The 26,131-nt window shown below is 26.1% G+C and overlaps 1 protein-coding gene across 1 annotated transcript; it reads right to left on the bottom strand.

Moving 5' to 3' along the window:
- Positions 1–8,597: 8,597 nt before the first annotated feature.
- LOC132921095 (GILT-like protein 1) lies at positions 8,598–25,532 on the bottom strand. Its single transcript, XM_060983931.1, has 5 exons — positions 25,053–25,532; positions 10,209–10,349; positions 9,901–10,086; positions 9,350–9,502; positions 8,598–9,279 (listed from the first exon to the last, which is right to left on the bottom strand). Exons 1-5 carry the CDS (start codon positions 25,293–25,295, stop codon positions 9,109–9,111), a joined length of 894 nt encoding a protein of 297 aa, XP_060839914.1. The 5' UTR covers positions 25,296–25,532; the 3' UTR covers positions 8,598–9,108.
- Positions 25,533–26,131: the final 599 nt, after the last annotated feature.

The raw sequence follows: 26,131 nt of genomic DNA, 5'->3' as shown, positions 1-26,131 counted from the left end.
CCTAATATTATATATTATATTGTAGGATCGATTTTGTTTTTCTTATAAATTATAATATACTATATGTCTATATATAACTATTATTATTATTACTATTACTATTTTTTAACATTCAACTAGTTCAATAATAGGAACAATGGATTTTTTTTACTCATACATTAGAATATTGGACATTGGCCTCGTTTGGAATTCTTCACGGGTCCGATTATTGACGGTCGAACATCATGCTAACGCTGCATTTTCACTAAACACGAGATAAAAAAAATAACCGACTGGAGTTTTTTAAACTAATGTATTGTTGTTTGTTTACATAGAACCGCTAACAAGCTAAATAATGTATTCAAACAATGATTGAAAAGGATGAGGGGTGTATATTTGTAGTCGATTTTTCGGAATGTAAAAAAATGTGATTTTGGGATGGGTGTAGAACATAGTAAGTATAGTAAGTATATATCTACTGGATTCACAAAAACTCATAATTAACGAAAATATTAAAAACGAAAATGCATTTATCGTTTTCTGCACTATTTTGAATAAAGTATTATCTATATTATACGAACAACGAACTTTATTTGTATTTTATTGAACCACTATATTTTTACATAAGGGCGGTTCTGGTAATCAAACTAAACTAGTTTAATAGTTTTGTCACAAAAATAAAATTTTCCAGTTCAAAAAAAGGGAAAAAATCTATTTTTGACGAAATCAATTTTGTTTTTTTGTTATAATTCAAACATGGATAGCTGTAGAAAATAGAAATGACTTTTTTTAAATTATTTTGTCAATGTATGTATGATAAAATGTTTGTGAATGAAAAAAATTGTTAATTTATTACAATAGGTTTATAAATTATGAACTTATAGTTTATTGCTCCTACAGCAATTATTATAAGATATCAAAATTACAAAGTCACAGTTTTTATTTTTATAAAAATTTGAAGTTTAAATTTTAAATTACGAAAATGTATATAATATAATAATAACTAAAATAGGTATGTATTATATACACGCGATTTATAAAATTAGTTTAAACTACTGTATTACCATTGATTATAAATAATGTATATAAATATTGTATTTATAATCAATGGTAATCAATGGAAAATTAGTTTCCACTCAGGATCGTTTTAGATCGTTAATAATGATCCATAATTGAATCCAAATTTAACATATCCATCAAACTATTACTGTGATCTACTTATAATTGCGAGGTTACTAGGTAACTTTTTTTATCAAACAGCATTCATTATTGTGAAATATATTATCGTTTTTAAAAATATTTTTTACATAATTTCCTGTCAAAATAAAACAACATTAAAAAATATATATTTTTTTATCGTTTTAATTTTTTACTTTTTTGAATGACATCATACATTTTTAATTTCATGTTCTAGCTGTAACATAAACTACTCGTCTGAATTTCGATTTTGATGTATCGAAATACTCCGAAAAATATTTTGCTTCAATATATAAAATTAAAAATGTATACTGTCATAGTGTCATTCAAAAAAATAAAGACTTAAAAAAATTATATATAAAAATAGTAATACATAATTTTTTTTACTTTTATTTAATTTTGACTGGAAATTATGTAAAAAAAATTATTTTCAAAAACATTAATAGATTTAAAAATAATGAGTGTATAAAAGAATTACCCTACAGTATCCGGCACTATTACTATGATACAGCAAAGAAAGTTCCCCGGACTTTTTAAATTTTTATATCCAATTGAAAAATGTCATAATTTAAATCAAGTCATCCGTATTACATACGAATTGAGAACTATTACTTGTTATGTATTGTACATTTTAATATATTATTAAATACTTATAATTTATTATACTGAACTTTATTGAAATTGTTTGAAATTGTCTACCCAAAATGATTAACTTTACTCAACTAAATGAGAAAAAATCGTAAATATTATATAATAAAACGTATTATTATAATATATTTGTTTATTAAATATTATTATTATTTATTAGTAATCATATAAAATGTGTAGGTACAACAAAAATGTAATTTATTACAGTATTATTTTAATACCATTCGTATATTTTTAATTATTTAAAAACATTGCTGTGGAAATGTAGATTATTTTTTAGAAGTGTTTAGTAAAAACTAAACTTAAACCTAGGCTAATAAATTATTTATATTTAATTATTATTTTATTTACGTGTGACATATCAAATCAGCCATCAGGTATCCACATCTTTTATGAATATACTGTACACACATTAGCACTAAAAAAAAAATCAATTTGTGTTGAAAGAATAAATTATACTCTACAATCATCACTTTTAATTTTTAATTTGCATATAAAATTAGGATATTAATTAATAATTACGATATTATACAAGTTATACAACCAAGTTCAAATTAAAGATCTGTTTTGGCCGTTTTGGGCCTCTGAGCGAATGTAACACGAAACGCACTTTTTGCGTTTTTGTATTTTAACAGAAAAAAAATACAGAATAAATTATTTGATCTAATTTATTTTAAATTAAGATTTTAGATCTTTATATCATGGCTCGTCTTTCTTTATTATTTATAATATTATTTAATTAATGCACAGACGCGACTATTACCATTTTTATTAATTATAAATGACTTATTGACTTATAAGTTATATTATGTGATTGACTTAATATATGAAATATACATTCGTTAAAAACTTATAATAATTAGTCCATGTTATGAATATTATTATTATTATTAATATGAAATTGACACATTTACAAATTTGAATATTAACAATAAAAAATAAATACCTATAATATATAAGGTACATTAAGAACTAAAAACTACTACTTTGTAAAAAATATACTGTTTTGATTGAAAAATACAAAAAAAACCAACTTTAAACTTGATTAACAAGAATTTATTACTTTTACGAAGAGAGTGTTTATTAACTAATTAACTATAGATATTTTTAGACGGAATTTATATGCACCCTTCGGAATACACTTAGTGAGCTTTTTTCGACTCTAAATCTTCAACTATTTTTATATCAGAAACATTTTTATATATAGGTACATAATATAGAGTGTATTAGTGTTATGTTTTTTCACGAATAAGGTTAAAGACCTAATATCAATTATTTTAATTTATAATGTTAATAATATTAATTGTTAAATATAAATTTAATTTTTTAATTACATGGTAATAGGTAGTGTAATACCACATATTATAATTGAGTGTTCATAATTCCAATTTGAACTAATTTATAAATTTTAACTTATCAAATTATCTAGTAATATTTATGATATGAACAAATAACAACTTCGTTTTATTTTTGTAAATTCCTTTTGAATGAGTGCATAAAAGAAAATTTCACTATAGGTGAAACCTGATTATTGGAAACGTTAATTGGCTATATATTATAAAATACACAATTAGCTTATAATAATAATAATAATTTGTAATATTTGAAACAAAAAACCAAAGGGTTACGATTAATTTGAGTATTTTTTAAAGCGGTCACTGGTCTGTGACATACTTTGATTGTATCTAAATTATTTTTAAAGGTATAGATATCAGCTGCAACTATTTATTTTTTATGTTTTGAACGGCTGTATTTAATGCAAGATTAACCACAATCCGTTCCATGATTTTGCTATTTTTTCTTTGCCATTTAAAACGCTTGAATTTGATTTAGGCACTCATAGTAGAAAATCAATCGTTTAAACGAATCTGCTTATAAATTTTTTTTTTTTTTAATCTAACAATTCGCTAAAATGTATTACGGTTGAGTATTATGGACTTAAATGTACACCTAATTGAATCCTAAAAATTTGAAAAAAAAATATTTTCTCTCCATTAACAGTCTTATGATTATCAAGTACACTGCAAAAATATGTCAACAAATTATTTTAATAGTGTCAAATAAATAGATACACTTTGAAAAATATATATACAATTAAAATATTAAAAACCCGATGTATATATTTATAATTGTATAAGTAAAATGTTTTCTTTATAACGATAATTTATTGTAATATCATGAATCAAATTCACCTATTTTTAATACAGAATTCGAGAAATAAAATTTAAAGTCTTGGGTGCTGAATAGTATAAAACAATTTTTTGGTTCACAAGTAGGTATTCATAGTGGTTCTTTTACTCAAATTTTTTAAATTAATATACTTACATATTTATTATTGTGTAAATTTCAAAAGTAGTTATATGTAGGTAATAGGTACACGTGGTACATAATATACATTTTATAAATAAAAAAATGCATCCAAATTTCTTACCAACTTAATTATAATTATTAAAAATTAAAACGAAATAATAAAGAAAAAGTTAAATTTTATATGACAAAAAGATTATTATAAATTATCTATAATAGTATAAAACAATTGCGTGTGTAATTTAGTAATTGTATTCTATAAAAATATATAATAGCCGTGACATACACTATACAGACATATTAATATATTATAGTAATACAGTATACACACATATATATATATAATTATTATATACCTTTATATTATATAAACTATTAAAAAAGTATTAAAACTGTTTACCTATATAAAAAGAAAGAAAAACTATAAGTAACTTGGTAGTTACGAAGTTTCCTTAAATATACCTACTAATAAGCCATTTATGACAATTTAAAATAAAGTTATAACCATTAACAGTGAAAACGATTATTTTTTATTTTTGTTTTAATAATTTGATTGAAATAGAAAAAAGAAGACTATTATAATTTATAATACAGATATGTGAAAGTGGACTATATATATATTATGTAAAAGTCAAGAACTGCAGGGTCTTCAACCTTTTTAGACAGCGGGCTAACGCTACTTATTTTTTTAAAAAATTCAACAAACTGCCTTCGTAATAAAAAAAATTGTATATTAGGTAAAGGACAAAGGTAATTTATATAAATACACACTGTGCGCTTAAAATGGGTTTACGGGCCTCATCTATTACTACTAGGCAGGCCGTGCGTTGAAGATATTGATTTTAAAAGATTAAACACGTTAGGTAACACTCAGGATTCAGGAAGTGAATAAGAAATTAAGAAGGAAACCATAGAAGATTATTCGGTAATTTAAATTTGTTTATGACGCTGAGTGATTAAAGTGAAATAAATAAAAAAAAAAGTCAGTCAGTCCGTTATTCTGAGGTTATGACGATGATGATGATACTCTGCCCGTTATTATACACTTTGATTGATTTGCCCGCCGTGTAATTAAATTAGTCAGTCACGGACTAATGAGTAACGGATTCATTTGTTGTAGTTTTTTCATTATTTAGACTGTTTTAATTTTTTTTTTTTTTTACATAGGTTACTTGTATAATTTAATATTGTTGTAACTGGTAATAATATTATTTATACATATATTGAACGACTCCGCTTCCTATAACCTAGTACACCAAAAAAAAAACGCGTAACGAAACTAAAAAAAAATAAGATGTAGTTCCAGAAAAACAAATAGTACATAATATTTATATTTATTCACTTTATTCACAAGTGGCAATGAATGAACTCTGAAAATTGAAATTTAAAAGCTGATACCTATAGCCGATATAGGTACAGCTATAATCAAAACACACTAACCGACGGTTTAGTGACCGTACTACATATAAATAATAGCATAATAAGGTAAGTATAATCGAAAATAAAATTTATAAGAGTCGTATATTTTACTTCGATTATCTAACTTAATTTATGTATATGCTATATAGTATATACTATAATACATATTTATATGATCGCAATAGTTATTGATTAGACGTATCAACAATCTACAGTTAAAATTATAATTGCCAATATTTTTAATAGTTATTTCTAAATAAATTAGTTTTATAGTTTAAATAATTTCAATAATTTCTGTCACAGAGAATAATATAGGGCGGGTGCGTTATCTACACGACTACACCTTATTATGTTCACCTATTTCTGAAAGAGCTGCCCCTACAATATGTATAACTCCAACACTGCTGTGCTAGATTATAATATAAAATAATATGTATATCCAAATGTTAATAAAAAATAATAATAATAATAATAGTATGTCCTATGCGTTTACGCATCTAAACGTTAAATTTTCAACGTTTTTATAAGTATGGTTATTAAAATGTTTATGCATTTTTAATTACAAAATAATATGGAAATATTTGTGATTTACTATTTTACTATAATACCATGACGTGTAGAAAATTAAAATATATAAATATTTTATGAAATTTTCAAGTATCTATGGCTAGGTATTTGTATTTAAAATACTATAAAATAATAATACAGTTATAAGAGAAATCCTTATTCTACCCGTGAATATCCAATTTCGTCGATATTTAAACTTTAAACTCTCATAAAAATGTATTGTTTATTTACGCTGAACTTTTTTAATTCCACTAACAATAACTTATAATGAAATCTTTTATTTAACTTTCAAATCATTAATTGATCGACCGAAAACATTTTTATTGACATTTATCTTGAAAAAAAAAATCGAAAATTTCTCGAGCCTTCATAGATCATAAATTCATAAATAGCTCAAAAAGTAAAAATATTTTAAAAATTCTACTATAAACATTTGTTGAAAATTTTAACTATTTATCATTATTCAATTTTAAATTAACCATGATAAAATTTAAAAAAATGTTGTTAAAGTTATTGCTTCATTTTTTCGCTCGATTATTTAAAAAAATACGTGGAATTTTCAAATAGATCCAATTTGTTATAAAAAATCATCCTAATAGATAGAGATCGAAACAATTTTTTCTACTACGTATATGTATATATCGACATGGAAAAATCAATGAACTCATCGATCCGCTTAAAAATTTAAATTGTTTGAGGGTATCAATAAAATTAATAAAAATTTATATCTATTATTATTTATAGTAGATAAAACCAGGGCTTATTCTAAGAATTTTAATCAACTACGCACTTTGTTTAAATAAGTCTATCAAAATATAACTTTAAATCGAAGTATAATATCAGATATTATAGTAAAAAATGATAACGTTTTTAGCTTTTAGGTGGCATAATTTAAAATTTAACTTAGAAATAAAATAATAAATATTCACGTTTCGCGTTTAAAATATTTTATTTTAATTAATGTCAACTTTACTTTTTTCGTACCTAATTAATATAACACAACACAATGTTAGAACGTTATTTTTTTAAATTGTTTTTAGTTTGATCTTTATTGATCATTAGATTTTCTTTTTGAAACCGTCATAAAAATCCCATTAAACCATTCTTGTTCTTTGGCTTCAGCACATGAGTCTTGGATGCGAAATTCATAATTTATCATTTATTTCTATTTTTTCATTATTTCATAATTTCTATATCTATATTGTTAGTTTTGAATCTCAATTTTGAAGAACAGGCGCCAGGTATGTTAAAATGAATAAAAAAAATATTAATTTTCCGTTTCTAGTGTTTCCACGTATAAACTTTGACGGTTTATTGATTTATTACAATTTTACAGATATTAACTTTTACTTATTAATTGTTCAACGTCAGCGCTATAACTAACAAGAGCAAGTAAAAATGTAAAATAGTGATATTTTTTAACTCATTGGACCCTGCAGGGCTACAGACAATGGTGTAGCCAGGGGGGGGGGGGGTGTTAGAATAAGCCCTGGATAAAACCTAATTGCGTATGTAATTAATATTGGATAAGACAACTGTACAAATGTGTTATGTTTAGGACCATATTATAATACCTATATGATTATATGTATTGTGATTTTATCAGCTTATTTAATCGATAAAAATAGTTCTATATATTTCAATAATTTTATTCCTATAAACATTTAATTTAAGATTTTAATTTTATAGATGTATTGTATAAGAAAACAATATATATATACTTAAATACTTATGTAAAGCGCATCATTATTGAGTACTTATTTTTGTATGCATGTAGCCATTATGTATAATTTTTGACTAAGATTGTAACACTAAGAAAATACACATTTTGGAACACAAATAGTGCAAGAACTTTAAGAAATTTTAAATTCTGTAAAATATTTATTTAATTATTATTTATATTTTAAATTTGGTCTAAACTCTAATGAATAATTCTTTTTTTTCCAATTTCAGAAGGAAGTTTTTAATTTAATAGTTTTCTTTTTGGTAATATAAATATAATAAAACGAAAAGTATTTAAAAATAATTAATTAATTTGATTCAAACGCCCTTAATATATATAAATACAACCTAATTGACAGTTAATAGTTTTTTAAGTGTTATAGATATTATCCTTGTGTATTCATGACAATCACAGTAGCTTATATCTTTTGTAATTTGATTTACATTATTTTTAATTGATGTCGAAATATAAATTAACAATTATATTTAAACTAATATAGTTCTAATGCTAAATTAGCACATATAGTTTTAATAAAATAATCATACAAATTTTATGAATTTAAATGTTATCATATCATTATGAATGTTTGATACCTAATATAGATTATAATTTATAGCAAATATACTCAAATTAACATAATTACAACAGATATTTTCAAGTTAAATTGTTAATTTATAATCACTAACCAATTTAAAAATTATTAGTTTATCTCATTTACATTAAATTTTTTAAAGAGGTCAATAATGAGGAATATTAGTTTTTAATTAATATGGCATTTACTTGGTATTCATTGATTTGTGTGTACATCATAAAAAATAAATATTTCACAAAAATGATTAAAAATATAATAAATGAATAATAATTTAACTAATAATAATTTTAGATCCTTATAGAAATCTTTACAAATATTAGGGTTATTATTACATAATACTTCTACCACTCAAAAACATTTCATTTGAAAATCAGATTAAAAAAAAAAAAATACACATCATTTTTGTTTAAAGTCGTTTTTTACATAATTAAATGTCCGTTGCAAATCATGGTGTGTTTCTAATATTTCTATCAAGTACTACTATGTAAGTCTAAGAGACAAATGGATACACACTAACATTTTTAATCACAATTAAATAAGGGTGTGGCAAAGCTATATATAATAAATGAGTAATAATAGGTAATAAAAAAAGATACTTATAAAACTAACAGATTATAAGATGAATAGTTAGTTAAAAATATAAACTTAAAATATTATAATCCTTATATATTAAGACTTAGATCATTTTTATGATATAAAAAGCACCAATTATTATTGGTAATATTCCAACAGCAAGTTTATCTGATCCACTAACAAAAGTATTGCAATCGGCAGGTAAATCTTTACCATTAATTTGTTTACATACAACTTTCATTAAATTATTTGATGTTATGTCTTCAGTAGGAACCTTCAATATTAAATAAACCACATTAGAAATAAATAGAAGAAATTGTAATAATTGTTTAAATTAAATTTACCTTGTTGATTAAAATTTTAGGTACAGTTGTCACATTAGCACTAGTAGACATATTCTTATAATTTTGGAGCCATGTCGACCATGCGTCTTTACTATTGGCGCATTCAGTGATTTCAGTAACGATGCTATTATCAATGCTACTATTTTTGCCACACTATAAAATAATTTAAATAGTCAAGTTAATATCCAATAAGTAATAATAAAGTTAAACAAATTGGTTTCATTTGTTTCAATATATAAGTATTTTGATGAGAAGATTGAACAACATTACTTGTAAACGATGGTGTATTTAATACCGTACAAAAAAAAATAAAGCAACAATTAAACGTTACTGAACAATTTTGATATACATAAGTATCAAATATTATATAAAATATATAAGAAATAATTGGTTAGCACGTAGTATTAACTACATTTAAAAAAAAAAATCAATGTATTACAAAATATGTTCTGAGTAAGTGCAATTAAGTTTTTAAGTACTAATAAAAAAGATTAATTAAATTATGAAAATATGAATTAGAAACCAATTCTTTTATTTATACAAATGCATACCACTTCGATTGGTACAGTCTTATTTGGACTATTGAATCCTTCGGTCAAAGAACAATTCACAAATTTGATTAATTTTTCGCTATCTTTGATTTTATTAATACCACAAGCATGTACTTTATCAGCAGCACACTCTCCATCACGTTTACATGTGATATTGTAAGTGTTGTCAGTGGTGTTGTGTGTGATCTAGAAATAATAACGAAAATATTGTATTATTTTAACAACATTTAAATTAATACTGACACAATATAGAAAAATATAAATTAATATCTGACCAAGCGAACCAGTTTTTTATCTTTTTAACTTACATTTCCTTGAGCAAAAGGAATAAATGTCACATTGATGAACTTGTTTAGCTTATTATATACAGGTAATAACTGTTTTGAGACAAATTCAACACTATCCTTGCATAACGCTTCATAGTATACTTCAATATTTATGTGTTGTGTCTGCAATAAAAAAAATTAGTTAATTGCATTTATACAAATTATATTGTAATAAGTTGGCAAAAAATTAAATAAGTACACAATAATCAATATAGATAATATTCCCTAAAACTATGTCATCAAATCAAATATTATTAATTATTTTAGCCTATTACTACACTATATTGGTTAAACAAATTGAATTAAATAATTATTATTAATACACTAATATTATTAATATATTTATTAGATATTTTGAACTTTAAATGCACACCTATTGGTACTTAGATTTTCTTCGTGTATTTCTACTAAAAAAAAAACCGACAGTTCCCTCCATTAAGCAATTAAAATATTAAATAATTATAATAATATTAATACCATACTAAAATGAACAACATTTGCCATTTTAAATTATGTAGGCGTTGGATTTACAGTAGAACCTACCTATAGTTATACATGCAACTATATTTGCTTAATTCCTAAAACTTTAACGTTACATCAATATACGATTAATCAAATAGTATTTATGATGGATTTATATTTTATCTAAAAATTGAAATAAAAAATATTTAAGTATTGTACAACTAAATGTTATTATTTATTTTATCGGGTACATTGACAAATATTTTACATGTTGTTGCCGGTTAAACTACGAATACAGGCAATACAGCTAAAAACAATGATGATCATCATAAACAAGTGTGCCAAATGCGTGTCTATTATGCACCAGAAAACAAAATTGGTCTGGCGGCATTTTATACAAAAACATGATAATTACCTGCGGTAATACTAAGAACACAATATAAAAACATATTTTTATAATAATTTATTGTATTATGTTCTTAACTTTATTTTGTTTTGTTTTTATTGTTTACTTATTATTATAAAATATGAATAAAGTTAGGAACAATCGGATGATGGAATTATTACACAAAATATAATTCTGTAACATCATAATTCATAATATTCGAATCAAATCATATTATATTTTATATATATTAACATTAACGAATGATAAATATGAAGTAACCGAATATATAACATATTTTTTGATGTTTTAACATTTATTTACTGACAAAGAACTTATTTTCTTTGTGTCCTATTACATCCAGACTACAATTATTCGTTATTCATACTCATTTCGCTGCTTTGCAACTTTAATCAATTAATACCTAAAGAAAACGTTACGGGTAGAATAGTGCAATATATGTGCAAGAAGATTGATTATATATATGATATATCTATTTATGTACACATTAAAAATGTAGTGAAGTTATCGGATAATAAAGGTTTTGTTCAATTATTACGATTACAATCCAATCTTCACTCGATTACGCCATTATTTTGTTCCGAGTCTATTGAGCTCGAAAATCATACAATTATTTTTGGAATAGCATATTTTTCATTGTTCCATATCACAATGAAATAAAGTTCAATGCACTGGACTGCTGTTCAAACATATGAGTCTAATACCAAATTATGGCAATAGCGTTTATCTGGTAGGTAAATCATATCTCAAACAACCATTTATTTTTACATCTTACACAATTTTAAAACATAATTAGGATAATGACTAAGCATAAAAAATATGTATCTAAACATTAATTCAATTCATAAAATTAAACATGCGACTAGTTCATTAAAGTAGGTGAAAAGTTTACTTGTAATTGATTATTTTAATAAATAATGGTTATAGTTTGTTATATGTCACCAATCCTATTAATAAAAGTTTTTTTTTAATGACCTACTTTAATGAAATTTGTCTAAAAATGTATAATAAATTATACTCTGCTCGAATCGGTGTCGGTAGTTTGACGCACCTAAAATAACCCAGGTATATACGGGTAGTTTAGAGAAACGTAAAAGCTTATAATGATGAGGAGTTTTCGCTCTTCGTGTATAACGGAATACCTTTACGAAAAGAATGAAATGTGTTTTGCCTGTCTATATAAAACTAAACATAAATGCGGTAAATGCGCGTCGAAATTATTTGAAAACGCATTGTTTGAGGAGGTCAGGGGCAGGGCTGGTCGAGCAGGGACTACACCCAGAACATTCAAATATAGTTTATGTGAGAAAACATATCTAAATATCTAGTTACGGTATACCATATTGTTTGTTTATAATATCAACATGTATAGAAGCACCTAAATAATATTTTTTTTTACATATTAGTTATTACAGTATATAATAAACAATATTATCAGATAGTTGATGCGTTGTCATGCATATCTTATATAGCAGGGATGGGTCTACTTGGGGATCTCGTCTTATTTATAAGATCAAAATTCATTATTATGAATTTAAATTTTTTTGGTTCACATTTGTGGCTCGAGAACATATTCATGTGTCCATCCTTTATCTACACTCTACAGTATATTATTTACAGTTAACTATTATTCCAGAGCATCTTTAAACCAGGCCTGGCGAGAGGGAGGATGTGGGAGCCTGTTCATACAAAATGTACGACTACGTAAATGTAAAACTACGAGTTTATTGAGTTATAAACACAAATCCGGTGCACAAAAAATAAAATAAAAGGATCGCAAAAAAATGAAACAAAAAAAAAGTTCAGTTATCATTTGTGTAATATTTTGAATATCTCTGCTCTAAGTTATCTAAGCGATCTATGAATCTGGTCCCAGTACCAAGTGAATTGGAATGTAATGGAAATAATGCAATACAATTTAATAGCAATAGTGCTAATTCAAGTTAAGTTATTCATATGAATGAGAGCGTATAATAACTGAAAATGATAATTGCACTGAAAAATCTGATACCGCATCCCAGCTACAGCGAATATGCTGATATTTCATATAGGTGATGCTAATTTTATCATAAGTCATAACTTGAAATATCCCCATGTTTCAATTCCAGATAGCTTCCCTAGCTGTGGATTCTGGAAGTTATAGTGTGACAATATCGGTATTTGTAATGTTCATTATTATCTTAGATAGTGTATAGGAGATATGACAATTAAATTCGAATTAATGCATTCTTTGTGTAAAAGTTTTTCCGTAGTATTAGTTGTGATGGGGGGGGATAAGGCTTAACTCACGTGGACATTAAAATAAAGAAAAGTATTGGTTTTAGTCGTTTTAGACAGAATGCATTCAGTTTTTTTTTGTTAATATTAAATATTTTCGTGTAACTTTTTAAATTGGAAACTTAGTGCAGATATTACTTAAACGTAACAAATAAAAACTTTCAATTTTCTAAAATATTTCGAGAAATAAATATTTAACGTTTTAAAATGCCTTATATATTAGCTTCCACCACGCCTTCTTCGATCGAGGAATTCGTTGGGTTGGATTTGACCGCCGTGCCTAAAATTATCTAAGTATTATAACATACTATCGCCTATCGGACGTATCTTATTGTAGGAAGTAGGTACAATTATTATAAGCGACGATATCACCAGAAATCGGAATAACAATAATACCTATACCAAGTATAATAAAACAACGACAACACTGCGATTCGATCAGTGTCCCGTCTGGACGTATAATGTATATAGGTAGGGCATAATAATAATTGCACAGTGTATTATATTATAAGGCGCACACGTTTACCTGACGATAATAATAAGTGGCGCGGATAAAAGACATCAACGGCTCAGACGCGCTTTTCGGAATTTCCGTACCCGATATACTATATATATGTACGACTACCGCTCCCTTCATCGATACCCCGCTCACCGGTCTGCCGCCGTGCGGGGAGACCTTATAGTACGTACATATACACACAATATATATATAATATATACATATGCTGTATGCACGCAGCTCTCGTTTTGTTCGTTTACCTCTGTACAGAAATTCAATAGGGTGAATGCAGTTACGCGCGCCAGGAGAGAGAGGAGTGGTATTGGTGAAGGGTAGTATGGACCACGATGGTGACGAGGGATGGGAGTGGGTGGGTTCGGTTAAGTTTTTTTTCCCTCTCACGCCGCGCACATACAATCGGCCGCACGCCCCGTAGACCTGTCTGCGGGGCTGCACAGACTGGTCGGTGGGTAACATGTATATATATATATTATATACATTATAATGGAGCGGAGGACCCGCACGCCGTCTGGACCATTTTATTATTCGCGTGCGAAATCTCTCTCTCTCCGTCTCTCTACACATTTCAACCCATTCGCGTCCCCCACACTTCCACCCCTTTTCGCTCATCACAGAAATCCAGTTCCCCTCCTCCCACCGCCGTATCGGCTGCTCCCCTTGGGCGCACCTCCTTTCCCTAGGATAGTTACGAGAACCCCGGGGCCCTTTACACACGGAACAGACTCGAATTCGAAACGAGCGACTCCGTTACCGGCACAACGTATACAAACACAACATTTTGAAATAACGTACTATATTATAATGTGACAAAGAAAACATAATTATTTCTCGCGGTATTGCCGTTAGAAATAACAATCTCCTAACATATAACAATATATTATTATAGTATTACACGGTACGTTTTAATTTCACAACCGCAATAAAGAAATATAATATAATGTAATGTATATAGTTAATATAGTGATTATTTAACTTATCTGAAAATATTCAATTATATTAAACAAGGACATTAAAAATATCAATTTCTTTATTAAACTACCATATTTTAAAACTATTAGTTATTTAAGAGGCTTAGTATCACCGACTACTTAATAGCCGAATACCAGTAAATAAATGGAACATTTAAAGATTTATAAAAATATGTGTTATTTGTCCGTTAAATACTCATAGACAATCGTATAACCCGGCATAACATTAAGTTATCACAATATAATTTATCTAGATTAAAATATAACCACTTATAATTATTTTGTTGTTGTAAAATTTTCAATTTAATTAAAACTGTAAAAAATAGGTTTTACTAATGAGAACTTAACACTGAAACATTTATGTACCGTTACGGCATGTCGAGCTACTAAAGTAAACACGTTGATTTTGCATGGACACATAACTAAGTAAATATTGTCAGTCAATTGTAATTTTTATCATAACTACGCGCAAGTGTTTCTACGATAATAGAATATGTTAGCAGCCGTTAGTCGTATAAAAACAATATGAATAACTAACATTTTCACTATAGGTATAAGTGGTATTACATAACATTAACAACCCATGTACAAATTAAAACGCATTAAACAAGTATTCACATAAAAATATTGTAGTCTAGGTATTAGAAAAAATTATTAAGGGAAAGAGATGCACTGCAAGTGGTTACCACCAGCAATACCACAATAAAATAGTTTATATAAATATGATTTTTAACAGACAACAGTATAGTAACTAAGAAATAAACTACTTAAAAAATGTACTATTAAGAAAATAAAAATTATTTTATTTTAATGATTTTACATCAAGAATAATTTATTACTTTTTTCAATTTAAGAATGATAAATGTCAATAAACAGTTTTATCAAGATTGATTTTAATACTTAATGTAAGCAATATAACTATTGCTACACGAAATGTATAAAAAAACTATTTCTAAATAAATGTATAAATTATTTTTAATACCTAAATAACGTTATCTAAATACCATTTCAACTCATATTTTAAAAATGTCATGATATTAGTTGGAAAACAAACACATTTTTGTGTTGTATTTTATCTACATTTGATATTGGTTTGGAGCATGAAACGATTTCTGTTATCCTGCAATGATGGGTTCGTCATAAACTCATAACAAATAATAATAATAAAAAAAAACTGTAACACTCTTATCTTCTACCATATGGTAGAATATTTGTAGAATATTTGTGACAGGGGTTATTTTGACTAGCAAATGTATCACAAACACTTTTTACAGTCACTAAAATTATATGAGATAATCATGACAAGTATTACACTGTCAGACGTCAGTTTTTAATAGAACCTATGTAAAAAAAATCAATGAAATACTTTAAAACTGTTATGATTCGAGAAATAATAAAAATAATAACATAAACTTTATTTAATAGGTTACCATAAAAAATATTATATTATACAGTCATACAGCCCATAGTTCATACGAAACAATATGACATAATCACAAATTATATTTTATTTTATTTTTTCATTTTAAAATGTAAATTATCTGAGGTAACCGAGAAATCTAATGTCCATTTGGGTCACGATGATAATCACAATACAAATCCGTCAACCCGTGAAGTAGTGCATGTGCACTTATGTCTCGAGTGTCTATATTAACCGTTATATTATATTGAAGAGTGAATGGTGGATTAAAGTACGTCCTAGTCAAAGGGATCATATGTCTAAAGAAACTTTCGCAATCATGAATTATAAGTGGGTGCGGATAAAATAAAAAAAAATATGCGAATTACTAGGTTTAAATGGAAACAAGAAGGCTAATTTTCAATCAAGCTCTTTCTTATACATAAGTGCTATGCGAGAAATGCAAAGGTATTAATTTATTCAAGTGTATTTTTGATATTTTTAGTTTGTTGTATGAACACTTATGAGGAACCCAGTGTTTAATTCAAACTTTTTGTCCATGCATACAATTTTTTATCAATATTTTATAGAAAAAAAATTCTAAAATGTTCAATTTGTATAAGTAGCTCAACATATTTTGAAAATTGTATAATGTCTAGAAAACGATAATATTTATTAGGTGAACATTTCAATTCTATACAATTATTCAATTTTCGAATGACCAAAAAACAAAACTTATATTGTCAAAAACCGATTTTGCGCAATATTCTAGTTTTTCCGTATAGTTGTTTTTTCCTAGTTTTTCCCAATTATTTTAAACCCATCATATCCATAGTAATACCACCTACCTAGACCCAATTTTCTATTAGAAATCATTTTCATCAAAACATTTTTCTGACACAAAAAGTAATAAAAAACACATCATTGTAAAACCAACTACGGTGATAGTGGCTCAGAATCCTAAATTAAAAAATAATAAAAATATATGTTTAAACTTAAGGTTATTTATTGACAATTAGATAAAAACATTAGAGATTTTCAATTTGTTATATCTTTAAATGTAAATAGATTATCCGTAGTAAACTGTGAATATTATGGAAGTTCTAATGCCACACTAGGTAACGTAATAACGTGTTTCTTGTAGATTACATTACTTTACACATGTAAACCGAATACCAATGGGTACCTACAGAAAATCTTTTATATCTTTGGAGTACATTGACTTAAACGGTTTTTAACATATTCATAAGTAGCAATGTGCGTGTGTGTTTCTCATTAAATATAAATAACTGAAAAAAAAACAATGTATTCAAAAACATGTACAATAGTGTTAATTACAGAGAGAAACAGAGGATTCCGATGCGATGGGAACATTCCAGTTGACTTATTGTAACAATCTAATTTTGTTTATATGCGAGCATTTATACAATTCAGTCTTTTTAAGACATTTAAAAATTAAAGTAAATATATTGGTATCAAACTATGTCCTAGAGTATTTTATCAAGTCTGTAGGTTCATAAATGTAGATATAATATAATATATTTTAGACGATAAATACGACTAAATATCAGTAATACAAATAAATAAATTGTTTGTACAGTCTCTTGAACAATTTTATCTTAAACATAACGTTAAAAAATTATAAGCCACTATATAATATACTACTAATCATATCACTTATCAATTATAACTGATTAGTAACTACATACAGATTGATGTCTTCCCACATCTACAATAATCTATCTCCCGCAGTAAAAACTAAACAAGACGCATAAAACATAATGTGTATTGTGTTGTATATAAATATACAATCAAAAATACTTAAAGAACTTATAAAAATATTCAAGAATTCTATAGAGATGGTATTATACATTTATATTATACATAATAACTAATAACTAATAAGTATAATGACAAAAAATAACAATCTAAGTTTTTTGCTAAACTTAGTACAACTAATATTTTAGGATTTTTAATAACCTCGAATACAATTTAAAATATTTTAAAATTTAAAACTAATTCAATTATTTTATTTTAAGTAAACCAAAGTATTAAAATACTACTTTGTAATGAAACTTGCACATTAAACATAATAAATAAATATAAAATAAAAATTATGGCACATCTTTTCTTTTCGAGAGTTCCATGTGTATCATATTATAGAAAGATATAACCTTGGGAGAGACAAACGTAATTACTCTATCTGCTCGGTACGTTGTTCCCCGCCGATCATCATCAATATAATATATTATTATTGTGTCGGCGTGCAAGTTTAACGATCGAAAAGCACACGATACTGATCATGCCATAGTCTTGTCGCCAATGAATCGGTGGCAATTTGACATGTTATGCTATTTTTCTTTTTCTTTACACTTTAAAGGGATATACAAATTTATGCAAACTAAATATCACATAACAAAATTTATTGTATTTTCACTTTATGAGGTAATATGACCACCGATCAGTCTACAATAATAGTCATGGTCAGCCCAAGTATAAAGAGTCTCTACAAAAAGAAATTTATTATTAAGGTTATTTGTAATAATATAGACCCCATAGAGAGCTCAAATAAATAAATAATATTGAAATTAATTGATATTGAATTAATATTTTGTTTTATTACCTAAGCTCTATAATATAGACTATTTATAATATACTATTTAAATATACAACTTTGTACCGACCATTTAAATGCATAGAGAATCGAAGATGACATTTTTTAATTTCAACTAGGTAATAAAATTATTTTAAGCTATAATCTTCCTAATATTACGATATATTTTTTATAATAACCAATAACCATAGGTACTATACTACTATGTATTGTAAATGATACCAATATACTTACATATCAATCAGGAAATAAAACTTAAGCATATATTATTTAAAATCAGGAGACTATTTTTTTTTTTAAATTAATATTCGAGTTTTTATTTTTTGTAAATAAAAATAAACTGTAAGTTATTATCATTATGTAGGTGTCGTTGAATAAAAATAATTGTTTTTTACATAGTTTAATTTAGGCTATTTTTTACATAATATATCGAATAATAGTAAGCTTAATCAATAATTAATACTATAGATACAATAATGACAAGAAAATGTACGGAGTGAAGTATAAAAATACGTGAATGTATATTTTATTTGTAGTGAACTTTAAAAATAATGATTTGTTTTGAACTTTTTTAATAAAAAATAACCTTGACCAAGAAAGGTACTACAAATAACGATGTTTAAAGAGATTATTTTACATAAACAAGTGTGTCAAAAATTGACGAGTATTGGATATCAAAACTTTTGAAACGAATTGCGCGATAGTTTTCTTTCGGAAATAACGATGGTCAGTTACGACATGTGTTTGTTTGCCAAATTATTTCTTAGATTGTTTACCAATCTACTTTCAAAACTTTATGACCTAATAAAATGAAAATGCTATTAAAGTTGAAGTTTATGTTTACTACACACGTATATAATAAATATTATATATATGTACGGGTACATAATATACATACCTATGACCATTCATTGTTAGAATGTATGTCTTTTGTGTGGAGTTTCAAATGTCATCACAAAAGTTGACAGGTGACAAAAGATATCGATTACGTATATAGTAATGTACTAATGTGTATGAAATTATTAAAAAGGTATTTCTATTCGTAAAATGAAAAGTTAAATTTATTAGGCTATTGGGTCAAATGTTAAAACGTATATAAAAAGTCTTGTCTATTTTGGAAACATAATAAAATGTTAGTTAAACTAACTAAGTTGATTTCTAATTATTTTAGGATTGCAAAACTAATCCATAAAATACAATTTTAAGTAACCGAAAAAAGCATTTGTTTAATTTAAATTAAACATTAAAAAACGAATTTAGGACCTTATATTTTGGTAGTTATTTTCACTAAACTTATCCTATTGAATGCATTTTGACGTCCAATTTAAATTTGAAATCAAATTTTATAGATAACTATTAACTATCTATATTAACAGATTGACATTTACCGATCAACTAAATTACAACAATATAATAAGACGGATAATTTTTCTTTTCCTTAAGTCGTAAATGAAAATGTAATTACGGTAATTTTGATAAATTTAATAATTATTTTATCAGTTATCCATTAATTACGATTTAACTTTTTTCTGGCAATAATAACGTAGTAGAATGATAAAAAATGACCAAATGTCAAAAAAGTAAAATAAAGTTAATTTCATTGAAATCAGAATGATTCAAAACGTATTTATATGTAAGTTATCTTTTTACCACACTCCCGACCAAAGTAGAATTTACGACAAAATTCTATCACTACTAATTATATTGTTAGGAAAATAAATTTATTAATTTTTAGAATATTCACTAATAAAATAAAACACTAGAAAAATCAATAAGGGCAATTTGTCAAAGAGTACCAAGTTAACGAAATTTAAAATTTTTATTTAGACATAATTGTGGGTTTTGAAGTACAAGAAAAATGTTCAATAGGAAAATCCGTAGTGGAGGAAATAACAATTATGATTTTTTATCTGGGTTTTAGCTTTAACACAGATATATAAACAATATAATATGCATTGAATACGTACGTATAATGATTATTTTGCCAAGTATTAATATTATAAGTACCTATGACAACTGCGATGCCATTCTTTAACACCTGTGCATTTGCGTTTATTTTAAATTTAACACTGGTGTACTCATTCTCGTTGAATGCTACAAAACACTGTTATTACCGTATCGATCAAGTTGATGAATTTTATTTATTACACCGAGTGAATATTTTAACAAAAATCAGTAAATATTTTCAAACGTTTAAATAATTTAGGTGGATTTTTATTGTTGAACTATGTACAATGTACATATATGTATATTATGTACATAATTTCATATTACCCGTTGAACTAATTCTAAAGTGCTTAAGTGTATTGGCTTTTAATAAACAAACTGTAACTAGTGTACCTAACACTCATATAATACTCTAAAACATAATTTTAAATACATTCAGGTTTTTAACTAAAATGTTTTAGAAAAGAATAAATAAGTTAAAATGTTAAAAATATTGTCTGATTGTCATCAATCAAATGACGAAATACTAAGTATAATTCTGATTAAATAACTTATATAATTTATAAATGTATGATTATTATAAAAAAAATGGGTCAAAAAGAAGTTTTTCAATAACTCGCTGCAAATAAATATTAAAATTCAATTTTAAATCAAATTATGACAACAATTATTAGGTATTCTTTACACAGCAAAACATATTGGTCATATATAATAATATATATTTAAAAGTTATAACTTAGAAATTCTACATAATGTGATAGATTTTATTAAATTCCCAAATCAAATGGAATAAACTTCACACTTAATGGAAAATTAAACCCAGTGGCGCAACTAGGGGGGTGCAAAAAGTATTTAGCACTCCCAAGTTCAAATTTAGCACCCCTTGTTTTTTTATACCTGACGATTATTATTTTAGTGAAATGCCATCAATTGGTAAATTATCAACAGTTTTAGCACCACGTTTTAGAGGTCTAGTTGCGCTGATGATTAAGCCTAAAATAACTTAAAATAAATATTTTATAACGTTATTAATCATTAGGTAAATGTAATAAAGAAAACAATAACGATTACGTATGAGTCATGAACTTTATGACTCGTGACTAACATAAAATAAATAAACTTACATTTGAGGTAAATACAATTATTAATTATATTGCAAAAAGTAGTTTATCCTTATATACTTAACTGTCAATAATACAAAAAATGTTTCTCTAAAACAAGTTTAATGGTTAACAGACAACTGTTAAAGTTCATAGTAACATTCAAAAATAGGTATAAACTTCAGTACTTCACTATTATAAATTCCATAATTAATACCTATTCACTTAATCATAAAAATATTTAGTAAATAATTGTAATTATATGACCTATTACGTTGAGGTAAAAATAATTATACTACTACGGTATACGATATACCTGTAATGTATATGTATTCTAAGTGTATTAAAGTACCTGTCTTTATTTAATTAAGAAATAACGTTAGGTTAAAAATAGTACGACCTAAAAATATATATAGCAATTTATAAGCCGAAAGTATATCCAACAATATATTAAAATAGGTTTCATTAAAATTGCCTTTATATTTATTTTAGAACGTGTAAACCCTTATCTCGGTATTTATAACATGTTAAATAATTTTTATTATGTATGGTAAGTACATCTAATTTTAAAGTAATATACAATATACCTGAGTACCTGATTACAAGTAAAATGATTGGTTTTAAAACCTCTAAGACACTATTATTTCAGAATATAAAAAAAATAGTAAAATAATACCTAAGAACAAAAAATAAGTTGAATAAGATACTACCACATAAGAATTTTGAATTTTGTTCGTTATTTGATCAATCAAACACAGATTCATAAAACAAAAATGTATTAACAGTGTAAACAGATGTGTTAGCTTGTTACCATGTATTTACATTCAGTGAATCATCAACTAAACGAATCTTATATTTCTACATAGTAGAGCATAATATAAGCTCTGATAATCACATGTGTATACAAACATGATAATATATTATTTAATTATTGAAAGGTTATTTTACGTCAATCTTTCCATAGAATTTTAATCATAATTACTTAAAACCAAACTAATACAAAATGTCAGTAAAGAATTTAACGATTTTAGATATGAAAACATGTTAAAACTATATAAGTTTAATTGGTCAACTATATCAATACGAAATGTATTTTGACATATTGTATATACCTATAGGTATATAAGGTATATATATATATATTTGGTTTTCGTATCTTTAATAATCATATTATTTATTGACATGACGTATACATAAATAAAGTGATAAAAATAATGACTAAGGGCGTGTGACAATTAATATGAGATGCATTTATTTATCTCATATTTTATATTAAATCAATTCTTAAAACAAAATGGTGAGCGACGTGCGTTACAGACAACAGTTTAACTCATTTCAATTATCAAAGAAAAAATAGTATAGTATAATAGTATCAGTTCAACATATAGATGCGAAATTTAAGTTAATATTTAGTTAAATAAATATTTTTTGATTGTTATATAGATACATTTATACAGAGAATTATTAACTACTAGATTTATTAATTATTAATTATACTTGTGATAGAATATACGTATTAAAAAAATTAATCAATATAGTTTTTAAGAGCAAGCATATTTTATTGACTTTAATAGCATTTTAATAATAAAAATAAAATAGTTAATATGGAAAGTGATGATTGAAATTTAGTACCTACTTATTATAATAAACATGAATTGAGTTTTGTAACTTTGTCATCATTTTTACGATAAATTTTCTATATACCGAGAAAAACAGAAACTACTAAAGTTTGAAAAAAACGTTATTAAGAATGGCTTCGTTTTAACCTAACCACAAATGTTCGATCTATATGTAATAATATTAGAAACAAAAATCCTGTGAATGTTTTAAAATATTTTAAATAGATTTTTGTCGAATAAAAACTAAAAAATTATGACTTCGATCTCCGCCTACTTCAGTTATATAAATTATTATAATGCTATTACTATGCTTCGTGCTGTCTGTATAACGATAAGACTGGTTCACAATAATTTGCCAAACGGCAAACAAATATAATGTTTATAACTTAAACTATTCTTATAACAAATAAAATACCTACGAAAATATTAATTTATAAACTAACGTTAATTTTAATACATCTGTAAAAGGTTAAATTATATATTATTGTAATATTCCATTCAAGTATGCATGTTTAATATAAAGGTATTAAAATATTAAATACGAATATGAAGTAGTATACAATTCCTATAACCGCAGATTATAATCGTTCAATGTACATGTTTGAAGCTAAAATAGTTATTAATATATTATAATTATTAAATGTTTTTAAAATTATAAAACGATTACCTACGCCGTTTTTGGTACTTTAAAAAACCATTCGCTATAGGAATAATATAAATTATTTACCAAGTTAGTTTACACATATGAATAAACATATGGTCGAAAACTTAGGCATTAAAATTTGGATATAATACAAATATTTACCTATTATTTATTCAGAAATTCGATCTAGAAACATTCAAGTAGTCTGATATTACGAATTATCGTTAAAAATTAATATAGTTATAATAATTAGAACAATACTTAGAAATTTTAGACTTTAGTACCAAAAGTTAATACTTTAATTATAAAACTTAAAACCCTGTGTAATATTTATAATTAAAATATTATTAATTTAATCAATATTTAATATTATAATCTCTAAAACAACCAGTGGTTTAATATAACCATGGAATTTCGGTTTAAATATTTCTTTTATGAAACCGTTCGTTTCGCTTGTGTATTCCCAGGTGATTTATCAAAATTCAAACCGGTCCAGTTTCCCTGATTCTTAATTATTGTTATTTAACAACCTTTGTTAATGTCTTACGATATCATTATTGTTATTATTATAATATTATATTATATTATATATCAACTGAATGCTCGGAGAAAATTCATTTTTCGCACTGAACTCGAGTCTCAATGTACTATCAAAAGGCCCGTCGATGCGAACTTAAAGACCAAAGTACAAATTATCGGAAACACCAACATCGACTATTTTAAACAACCGATACATTTTTTACACAACAAAATATACATACTACAAGCAATAAAATCCACAATAGCCAATAAAAACGATAATTTTAATTATATACATTCTATTCTGTTTTGTGCACTTATTTATTTTTCCGAAATCGTTACGTTTACTTACCGAAGAGTTGTCATTTTTCATCGGCGTCTCTGAATTTTGCAGTACGGTTTTGGCGGCGTTTTCAACTTGGGCTGCCGGCAAATCAACGTGTGCAGGGTTGACCGCCGCCACAGGGGTGACGGGTGCAGGGGATCCAGTTGGAAGAGCATCGGTGGTTTTCACGTCTTCTGCCGAAATGCATTGCAACGCTATACCAAATACAATCGTCAGGAGTACGAACGTGTTCCTTGCCCGGTTTTCCATTTTCTTCCGATTAATCACGCAAAACGTCCTGTGCAGTTCAAAATTAACGAACGTGTGAATATTTATTTACCAAACAGCAGGTCGACGTGAAACGTCCGAAAAGGGAATCGACTTGTCGGTAAAACAAACGGCGACAAAATAACGATGATGTTGGTGTGTAACCGCTCTGCGTCCGTGCGTACTTCAAAAACCGGCGTCTGTCTGCAAAATGTGAAAGCCGGCCACGGGCATATTATCATGCGGCGGCGGTCGGTGGTGCGCCGCGTTTTTCGGTTTGCATCGGCCGGTGGGGGGAAACGTAAACCGCCGCCGCCGCGACGACGCGACGTCTGGTGACCAAAACCGGTACGAACCACCACCGGTGGTCGGGTCCAAAACACGGGTACCGTAAATACCGACGTAGGTACCTGCTATTTCGAATTTAGATTTTATATATATGTTGTACAACAATGGGCAATGGCGTTACGTTTCTATTCAGATCACAATATTATTAATGATGATATGATATTATTATTTATTTCACCGAGTTTTCCGAGTGTTCACCGGTTTTAAAATACCTTCCATCACACATACCTATACGTGCATTATGCCGTGTGGATATTAATATTATATATATTATGTTAAATAATAATTACAATAACGATAGGGTTATGTCGTTATAACTTATATTTATCACGAATACTGTCGTATATTGTAATTTACTTACGAGTAATGAAGTAAATAATCCATTATAGTGTTAAACTGCATTTAACATAATATTATTGTGTACCCATATAATACTTATTAATAGCCATTAGCCAATATGTAACCTTTACTAGTATTTCTCAATTTGATTT

The sequence above is a fragment of the Rhopalosiphum padi genome, chromosome 2 (genome assembly GCF_020882245.1).
Source record: "Rhopalosiphum padi isolate XX-2018 chromosome 2, ASM2088224v1, whole genome shotgun sequence".
NCBI classification, from domain to species: domain Eukaryota; kingdom Metazoa; phylum Arthropoda; class Insecta; order Hemiptera; family Aphididae; genus Rhopalosiphum; species Rhopalosiphum padi.
This window is presented reverse-complemented; position numbering and strand designations above follow the sequence as displayed.

Coding starts and splice junctions, on each gene's coding strand:
- LOC132921095 (XM_060983931.1), bottom strand. CDS start 25,295: ATGGAAAACCGGGCAAGGAACACGTTCGTACTCCTGACGATTGTATTT. Junction 10,350..25,052: donor TGAAAAATGACAACTCTTCG/GTAAGTAAACGT, acceptor TTTTTATTGCAG/ACACAACACATAAATATTGA. Junction 9,503..9,900: donor AGACTGTACCAATCGAAGTG/GTATGCATTTGT, acceptor ATTATTTTATAG/TGTGGCAAAAATAGTAGCAT.